The 10,358-nt window shown below is 39.6% G+C and overlaps 1 protein-coding gene across 1 annotated transcript in view; it reads right to left on the reverse strand.

Moving 5' to 3' along the window:
• LOC131196099 (thyrotropin-releasing hormone receptor-like) overlaps positions 1-7,055 on the reverse strand; it is a 34,463-nt gene extending 27,408 nt beyond the window's left edge. The window contains exons 1-3 of the mRNA XM_058178527.1: positions 6,644-7,055; positions 5,390-5,624; positions 2,940-3,817 (exon numbers count right to left, since the gene is read on the reverse strand). Of these exons, the coding sequence (XP_058034510.1) occupies positions 2,940-3,749 (810 nt within the window). The 5' untranslated portion in view covers positions 3,750-3,817; positions 5,390-5,624; positions 6,644-7,055. The remainder of the gene's footprint in view (positions 1-2,939; positions 3,818-5,389; positions 5,625-6,643) is intronic.
• Between the last annotated feature and the right edge of the window lie 3,303 nt (positions 7,056-10,358).

The following is a 10,358-nucleotide window of genomic DNA, read 5'->3' on the forward strand; positions in this document are numbered from 1 at the left end:
TTTGAATTGAAAACACATTTGTTCATTCGCGCGGGGCTGGCTTAAGTTTTTTTTCTTAAATTGCTTAAATTTTTAAATTCTAAATTTTATTCATGTTTTAAACTGGGGTTTTTAGATTTTAAATATTTTAATTTTTCGGCCAATTGTATAATAAGTTTCTTAATTTAGTTTTTAATTGTACATTGTTTATGTTTTATTCTGGCTGTACACCGCCCTGAGTCCTTCAGGAGAAGGGCGGTCTAGAAATCCAATTAATAATAATAATAATAATAATAATAATAATAATAATAATAATAATAATAATAATAATAATAATAATAATAATAATAATAATAATAATAGCCTACCATGCAGATATGTTGGGAGGATTAAACTGGAGGAAAGAAAAGAATTATCCTTGTCTACTTGAGTTTCTTGTATGATATAAAATTATTTGAAAAGAATAGGATGACATAAATTAAGTTATATCTCCAAGAGATTCTAGAATAAAATGAAGGATATAACTTAAATTGTATAGCTGCATAATGCTAATTCTGCCTGACAGTTTTTATCTTCACTTCAAATATCTAGGACCTCTAAATATTCCATATTTGTTCTTGTTTTTTCTTTCCCATCATGCCACCAATGTATTATTCCTCTTTCCTCCTTATTTCTATAGCAGCATCCACAAATAATTTTTATATTCTGCCTATATCTTACTTAAATACTCCATAATTTCCTATCTTTCACCAAAGGTAAACTTAATAGCAGTGTCAGTGAAAAGTTCCCAGTTTCATTGTTGGTGACCCCAATTAAAAGATCCAGATGATGGAGAAGACCTTCTTTGGCTCAGACACTCAATAAAAGTTGGAAGACCTTTCAAAACCTATCAGCTAAATGTTGGAAGTGTAACCAGATACCAGGTTCATGTTATCATAGGTGGTGGCATGTCCAAAGGCAAAAAAATATTGAAATAAATACATACTTGGTTAGAAAAAGTGATAGAGCAATATATAGATTTGAAACCAGAAATATTTCTCCTGGGTATATTACCAGAACAATATAATAAAGGGAATACATACTTAATTTTGCATGTAGTAACAGCAGCAAGAATAGTGTTTACATAACAATGGAAAAATGATAAGGTCCCAACAGATGACAGTGTAATAAAAAAAATATTAGAATGTGCTGAGATGGATAGATTGGCACTTAAAATAAAAGAAAAAGAAGAAACAGAATACTTTTTAACATAGGATTTATTTTACCAATGGTTAACTAATAGGAACAGAGGTTAGAAACTAAACAGAATCAAAAAAGATAACAAAAATGTGTACTGAAAATTTTGTAAGATGGATAAACTAACTGTATTATTATTTTGTGATTAATATTGATATGCTTATTAAGATTACTAGTATGATTATGGTTATTGTTATATACTTATTTAAAATTAATGGTGCCCAGACAACACCCTGTTCAGATAGACATGGAACTTTTTATGTTTATAAAAGAAAAATGTATCAATAAAACATATATTAAAAAAAAAAGTTGGGAGACCAAGGGATATAAGCAAAGAGCTTTTTCTGATAAAATGTAGATTCTTGGTGTCAAACAAATACCTATTTGTTTAATGTTATACTCAGAACAAGTTCAGAAAACACTAGACACCAGTTGGGTCCTGAAATGGAGAATGGTTTATAGATTACATGGGGCTTGCACTACATTTCTATAGCGGAAGAAATGGATGTGAATCAATACATTTGTATGTTAATACTTCCTTTAATATTGCTATTGGTCAATATTCACAGCTAGGGCATAGCACAACACATTTCATAGCAGCTTTCCTTCTCCTACTGCTATTGCTTTTCACTAAGCAGCAACATACTTCATCAAGGTGAAGAAAATACAGATAAGTCCTCAACTTACAATAGTTCATTTAGTAACCATTCAGAGTTACAATGGCATAAGTGAAATAAGTGACTTATGACCATTTTTCACACTAACAACCATTGCAGCATCCCTGTGGTCATGCAATCAAAATTCAGACACTTGGCAACTGGCTCATATTTACAATGGTTGCAGTGTCCCGGGGTGTGTGTGTATGTCATGTGATCACCTTTTGCAACCTTCTGAGAACAAAAGTCAATGGGGAAGCCAGATTCAGAACAACCGCGGGACTAACTTAAAAATTGAAGTGATTCACTTAACAACTATAGCAAGAAAGGCTGTAAAACGAGGCAAAACTCACTTGACATTTTTCTCTCTTAGCAACAGAAATTTTGGGCGCATTTGTGGTTGCAAGTCAAGGACTTCCTGTATTAAACAGCACCAAATGATCAATTATTGGTACCTGGATGAATCACCTGAGCTGCCCGACCATTGCGAAAAATACTCATGATAGTGGGTGATGCTAGACTTTTCTATCGGACACCAGAGTTCTTACCGTAAGAGAGTTTGGGGATGACCATAGCTCAGTGGCAGTAGAGGCTCCCTTTACAATCACATCATCATTATCATCACATGAAATATTCATATGAATTGTGTTGATTGCTCTGCCTGAAATCCTAGACAGAGGTGTTCCTAAGGGGAGAAAAAAACTGGACTAGTTGAGCAAAGGCATAAGTCACTTATTTCACTTATGCCATTGTATGGTCACTAAATGAACTGTTGTAAGTTGAGGACTACCTGTATTTTCTTAAATGCAGCTTCACCTTAAAGTATGTTGCTGCCTAGTGAAAAGCAGTAAGAGAAAGAGAAGGAAAGCTGCTGTGAAACGTGCCCTAGCTCTGAATATTGACCAATAGCAATATTAAAGGAAGTATTAACATGCAAATATATGTTCATGGATTCACATCCATTTCTTCTGCTAAAGAAATGTAGTGCAAGCCCCATGTAATCTATAAACCCGTGCATCTACACACCTAATTTGCATCCTGACCTAAAAATAAGCGAAAAAGAAGAACCTGTTTCCTGGAGCTCAAAGCACCCTTGTTTCCTCGGCAAGAGAGCTTCATGGAGCTGGAGGTATGGATGGAGCTGCTGCGTTTGCTCATCCGGCTTGCATGCTGCGGTGTTGCAGGCAGTGGATTCATGAAGAGGATGCGAGCAATGAGACCATACAGCACAGTGGCCAAGCCCAGGGGGATGACATAGAATATGGTGAAGTCTAAGAAGTAGATGGGCATATAGAGGTTCCTGGAAACACGGTAGCCACAGCTGACTTGAGTGCCATCAGCAAACATGGCTTTTGAGGTGTCCACCAAAAAGAACCACATGAGACAGTAGAGAGAAGTGCAGAGCCATAGGACAGCGATGATGCGTTTGGCCCGGGCTACGGTGCAAAGCAGCTGTGCCTTAATGGAGTGGCAGATGGCAATGTAGCGTTCCACCGTGAAGGCTGTGATGGAGCATGCTGAGATGTTGATGCCCAAGTACTGCAGGTAAGTAATGCAGAGACAACCAGCATAGCCATACACCCAGGAAGCCACCACCTCAGAGATGTTGGGCAGCCCTGCTGCCAGTAGTACAATCAAGTCAGCTATAGCCAGGCTCACCAGGTAGCAGTTGGTGGGAGTCACCATGTGCTTGGTGCGAAGAACCACTAGGACTACCATAATATTGCCTGCAATGCCTACCCCGCAGATCAGAAGGACCAGCAAGATAGTGACCACCTGGACCTCCAGGGGCAACTGAGGCATTTTGTTCAGAATAGTCTGGTTGGTGCTGATATTGCCCATGAGGGCTTCAAAGAAGTCCCAAGATTGATTCTCCATTTGTGGCTCTCACGTGGATTGTTCTTCCTTGATACTGATGATTTCCAAGAACTATTTCAACAGGTATCCTAAATCACAGGAAGAAAGAGAGAATTCAGATTGTTAGATTAACACCATCCGCCTGCTAAACAAATATTTCTCTCAACACTGTCAAACTATTTACTAAGTCTGCACTACTATTAATCTTCTCATCTTCTCATCTTTCCCATCACCCATCTCCTTTCACTTATGACTATAACTTTGTTGCTTGTATCCTTACGATTTATATTGATATTGTTTCCTGATTTCTTATTTGTAACCTATAACTATCATTAAGTGTTGTACCTTATGATTCTTGATGAATGTATCTTTTCTTTTATGTACACTGAGAGCGTATGCACCAAGACAAATTCCTTATGTGTCCTATCACACTTGGCCAATAAAAAAATTCAATTCAATTCAATTCAATTCAATTCTATTCTATTGTATTCTATTCTTTTTTTTTATTGAAAAAGTTTTTACCAAAAAAAACACTTTCCCCCCCCCCTTTCCCCAAAAACCTCCCCCCCCCAACTTCCCGGAACAAACACAAGGTATAGTTAAAAATAAAACAAATATATGCTAAAAATTTTCCCTCCTAACTCAATTATACTCCTGCATTTTTCATCAAATCCTAACCTCCTCCAATGCAATCAGAAATAATACATCCTAATCATTCAAAGGCAGTCTGATATCTCTTCATCTGATATCTGTTTTGAACTATTCTATTCTATTCTATTCAGGCCCACATAACCTGGTTTTTTAAGAATGCCACTGTTGAGCAGGGACTCAAATTTTGGATTCAGATCTTAGGCAAGTTATTATTTCACAATCCTACTTCTATATGGGAATAACAGCTACCTACTGTATCTTTCAGGATTGCTAAATATATTAGTAAATAATTTATATAAATCTCTTTGATTATATTTACATAACTAATTTAACCTAGATATTGAGTTAACCTTTTTTTCATTTGAACTATATATTGAACTATAAACTAATTAAATGCATATGAGACACTAAGACTTTGGCCCTTTCTTCACTTCTAATTTACGTAGCTCCAGGACTACTTGGCAACACCAATATAGATCACACAATGCTAGTCTTATCTTATCCCATCTTCTGCTTCTGCTGTTTCTTTATATTCTGGATTAAGTTTTCCTTGTTTAAATTGGCAACTATAGCCACAGCTATGGGCAAAAAACCCTCGCATTTCACTATACCTCTTCAGATGATCTGTGCTGGAGTATGGCTTTTGGCATGTAGAATGATATGGCTATACCTCCCTATTTACATAATTGAATAGTAAGATATGCTATTAGGACATACCAACCATACCCCCAAATAGAGTTTGACTTGATCACTGACCTGAAAATCTTGGCATGCAATCCATAAGTCTATTGAAATATAGATAGAAAGTCACAATTCAATTTATGGTAGCAATTCTTTTAATGACACTGTGTGGTGTGGATGGCACATTTAACCACAAGGAGAAAGGAGAATTTATAATTCTCATTTCTAAAGTTCTTGAGGCAAGGACACTGCAACTATAGATTAGGCTCATCCAAGAGTTGGAATCAAGATATCAACTGAATATTTGTTACAGGATAAATGTAGCTTACCCAAATGCAAAATGACATATTCCGTATGAAAGTGGGTGACACGCTGAATTATCTCTTAATATCTACTGGTCACCAGGACTGTTCAAAACACCAAGAATTTATTTGATTCAAAGATAGTTTGACTGAATCACCCCACTGCAACGGGCATACTAAGCATCCTGGTTCTCCCTTGTCTTAGATCAGAGCAATCGAACCAATGAAGCAATTACAATTTCTCGGGCCTTTCAATGGTTTCCTGTGCATGTAAAGCAAAGCAAGTGGTTGAGGCAGATCCTAGGTGTGGTGAAAAATGCAATCTCTGACACATCATATTAACCGCGGGAATAACCAGGGTTGCCTTCAAACCTGGATCATGCCTGCTTTTGTACAAGCCATCAGGTACAGTTGCTTCTCCCAATCCAAGGTTCTCCAAATTGGCCCAGACTCGAATGCCTTGAAATTTCACCCAACAGGGTGATCGTGGCTGGGGAATTATAGGAACTGGTGCTTAATCTCCCTGGGAGATTACAGCCTGCAGAAAAGGCACAGGAGGAAATGATAGCAGCCCCAGATTGCCCCAAACTATCCCTGCAACTGAACCCTCTCCCCCCTCTCCTTCTCAGCCAGCCTTCGCTCTTCTGCAGGCAGTCTTGCCGAACAGATTTAAAACTACTAGTCACACCTTCAAAAGGTGCGTTTGGCAAAGCCCCAAAGCTCCAGGGCATCGTTCTGGAGGAGGTTGTCAGTCTCCTCGCATCAGGTGCTCAGGCGCAAAATGCGGTCGAAAGCCTTCCTTAATACAGGAAGAGTAAGTAGAAGGGACCATGCGGAGAAGCATAAACGCCGGTTTAGCGGGCAGGAGGATAATCTCTGACCGGCACCTGCTGGAGTAGACACGTACCGGACCAGGTAAGCTGGGCTTCGAGAGAACAACGGACTGACCTCACACATCGGACCCTTAGAAGCTCAGGGCACCGGCTAATCCTCGCGCCCCCCCACCCCCAATTGCTACCGGTCTGGAATGAAAGCCGCGGGTCTCCGTGGCGGGGATTTTCGTGCGCCCACCTTACCATCCCGGTACCCTCCCATACCCGCTGCAGCTTTGGAAGGCGGCGTCTTGATGCAGGCTGCGGAGCCAAGCGGGTGGGGATCGAAAGGTAAAAGAAAGGAAGAGCCGCAGAAGGAGAAGGGAGTCCCGGGAAAGGGTTGGGGAACGGAGGGGGAAAATAAAACGGGACAGGGAAGGGAAGCGGAGAAAGAAGCGAGAAAGTTTACCATGGCAAAGCCGGGCGCAACGCGGAAAAGCGCTGAAGCTCAGACGCCGGACGAGCCGGCTAGTTCTCCACTCAGCCTCGTGGGCCGCCTGCCAGCTGCCTTTCCCTCTCTTCGGGGGATTTATTTCAGGGAGCCGGCGTTGCTGCAGTCTGTCCCGCCTCCGCTTACCGTCCACCGGTAGGTAACCGGCAACAGCGGGGTCCTAGCGCTTCCCACCGCCTTGCTAAAGGGAAGGGGGCTCCGGAAGGGGGAAGAGGGGGCAGCGATGACGCCAGCCCGAGATCCTCGGGACTCCCTGGGCTGCCTCCCCTCCCACCACCTCCCTCGGCAGGACTTCGTGCGTCGAGTCCACGGCTCCTGGGTGGGGGTGATAGATCCTATGCTTTTAAATTTACGCTCCCGCCAAATTAGCTTGTAAAATGCTGCCATTAAATTCGCAATGGTTTTTAAGTAACCTGCCTTAAAGAAGTCCCGGGTCTCCTCCTACAGTAATAAATCCATTAAACCTTCAAGGTGCGACAAGACTCTGGCATTGTCTCTGCCAGATAATGCCAAAAGCTCTGACAGCTGGATGACTTTAGAATGCCAGTGGCCTTTGGAATAAAATAATTTAATGTTTACACGTGTTTTTTTCCCCCCCAGTCAACTAAACTGATTAGCTTCGGGGCATCTCTTCTCTGGCAAGACTCTTAACAACTACCTGCCAAGCAGACAGGCAAAACTGAGAGTGGGGGGCAGCTCCCTTCCCTTCCCACATGCTCTGGCTTCTTGCCAGCAAAAGCTCACCTGTTGAATGTATGCCTATCTCCCAGTGCACAAAGATGTAGCTGTCCAGATTATCAATGGAAATGAAGGAGAGGGAGTACTATCGAATATGGAATAGATGGTATTCCTGGCTGGAGAGTAAGCATAAAACTTAAGGGAGATTTTTGTCATGAGACTGAATTCTGAATAGAGGTTAAAATAATTTATTGGTTATAGATACTTAGAAGTAGAATCTGTATATAGAGGTTAAATAGGATAAGAGATACCGATGTAGAAAAAGCTATTAGGAGTAATGTAATTTTGACACGTTTATCTTTGTGTGTTTTATTTTTATTTTGTTTTTCTTTTTGTGTATTGTCCTTTTTTTGGTATTGTGTATTTTAACTTTCGGAAATTCAATAAATATTATTTTTTTTAAAAAAAAAAAGACGTAGTGTCCTAATGCCCCCCAATAGAGATGCTTGGTTTCAGGCTGCATATCGAGAAAACCCGAATAACTAAAGATCTACATACAAACACCATGAAAACCTCAGAAAACATATATATATATATATATATATATATATATATATATATATAAATATATATATGTATGTATTTATGTATGTAAGTATGTATGAATGTATGTATGTATGTATGTATATATATATATATATATATGTTTTCTGAGGTTTTCGCGAACCCTCACCGATGATGAAGCACAACCAAGGACTAGAAGCCAGACTGCAGCTGTAACATTAGTCATTTCAAACCCCTCTAATCCATACATGCAGCAGACTGAACCCACAATGAAGATGTAGCATGACCATGAACACAAAGCCAAACAACAGCAATGCAGCTCACCAGCTCAAATCCCCCTGCAACTCAGACTAATCTGAGCACAACCAAGCCCCACCCAAACAGGACACACCCCCAGCCAATCAGAGCACAAAACCCCCCCATCCAATCAGAGCACAGCCAAGCTCCCACCCAATCAGTTCAAACCCCACAAGCAGTTAAAAAGGAAGAAAAAGCTGCAATCACACATTGCTCCCAGAAGCACGAAGCTGAAGCCTGAAGATGACGAATGAGACTTTGTCGAAACGTCGCCAAGACACTTCCAATTTTATGCGGGAGAAAACCCAAATAACCAAAGACCCACATATATATATATATATATATATATATATATATATATATATATATATATATATATATATATATATATATATATATATATATATCAATGTATTATTAAATGTGGGGAGGGGATTACTACCTTACCTTGAAGAAAAGCATTTTGGGCAGCTTGGGAGTGATGGGAGCCTCCTGTTAGCATCATTGACGCCTGTGAGATCAAAGGAGATGGAATGAAGCTAAGAGAAACCCACAAAGGGGAGACATAATAGCAATGTTCCAATATGTGAGAGGCTGCCACAGAGAGGAGGGGCTCAAGCTCTTTTCAAAGCACCTGAAGGCCAGACAAGGAATAATGGATAGAAACTGACCAAGGAGAGATTCAACCTAGAAATGAGGAGGAACTTTCTGACAGAACAATCAACCAATGGAACAACTTGCCTTCAGAAGTTGTGGGAGCTTCATCACTTGAGACTTTCAAGAAAAGATTGGACTACCATTTGTCAGAAATGGTATAGGATCTCCTGCTTGAGCTGGGGCGGGGGGTTGGACGAGATGATCTACAAGGTCCCTTCCAACTCTGTTAATCTGTTAAAACATTTAACAGTTTGGGTACCAAATGATGAGTTAGCCCACCCCCTAGGTCAGAAGCATTCCTCTTGGTCTTGGAGAAGAACACTGAGCTAAGCCACGTGGGACTCTATTTATTGCTAGATCCAGGCACTTGTAAGTGGAACAGAAATATGAGATATATGAACCAAAGAAGCTTGAAAATGTCAAAAATAATTGAAGCATTCTGCATTGGATGCTTCAAGAAAAAGTTAACTTAGGTAGACCAGAATGGGCCTCTAAATCAGATTGTTACTTAACACTTTGGTTGGGGCATAATAACACCATATAAAGGAAAGGAGTGGCAATGGTATGCAGACATAACGAAATATGTGTTCAGAAATAATACTCAAATTAGTTCCACTCTGTTAGAATTAACAAGAACTGAAAGAAGCCATACAAGATCAGAAAATGTGGTCAGAGCTGGTCAATAAAATTGGTGAAAACCAGATGGATATTCAATTGGCATTAGATTTAGTTGATTGTCACTAGATTTGATGAACATCCAATGATTTTAGACATGTTTATGCAACAACTACCACAGATGGAATAAGGGATGATATTGAATTATTCTGTTTATTTTATTTTATTTATTTATTTATTTTGTCACACAGTATATATATAAGCAAAAGTATGAAATAACTATACAATATATAAGCATAATATATGAGTATGGGTATGTAATAACTATATTAATTTGATATAACAAAAGGAAACAATAGGACAGGAACGGTAGGCATATTGAGTTATTCTATGGTAAATTGATGTGCTAAATAATGCATTGAGAATGGAGGGATGATTAGTAATTGGAGAATTGGGATGCAAAAATTGGAGAAATTGAGGAACCTGCAATTTCAGGAGGATTTAGAATAGAATAACAGAGTTGGAAGGGACCTTGGAAGTCTTCTAGTCCAACCTCGTGCTTAGGCAGGAAACCCTACATCATTTCACATTTGAACTGGATGAATGCAACAAAGTAAGTGGAAAATAAGTTAATAGTTTTGCAAAACTAGAATTCTTTGATAATTGTCAATAACAATTTGCCTGAATTTGTTTGAAATGGTATAGGGTTTCCTGCCTAAGCAGAGGGTTGGACTAGAACAGAGGTCTCCAACCTTGGCAACTTTAAGCCTGGAGGACTTCAACTCCCAGAAATCCCCAGCCAGCTGCTGGGGAATTCTGGGAGTTGAAGTCCTCCAGGCTTAAAGTTGCCAAGGTTGGACAG

Source organism: Ahaetulla prasina, chromosome 3, assembly GCF_028640845.1.
Source record: "Ahaetulla prasina isolate Xishuangbanna chromosome 3, ASM2864084v1, whole genome shotgun sequence".
NCBI lineage: Eukaryota > Metazoa > Chordata > Lepidosauria > Squamata > Colubridae > Ahaetulla > Ahaetulla prasina.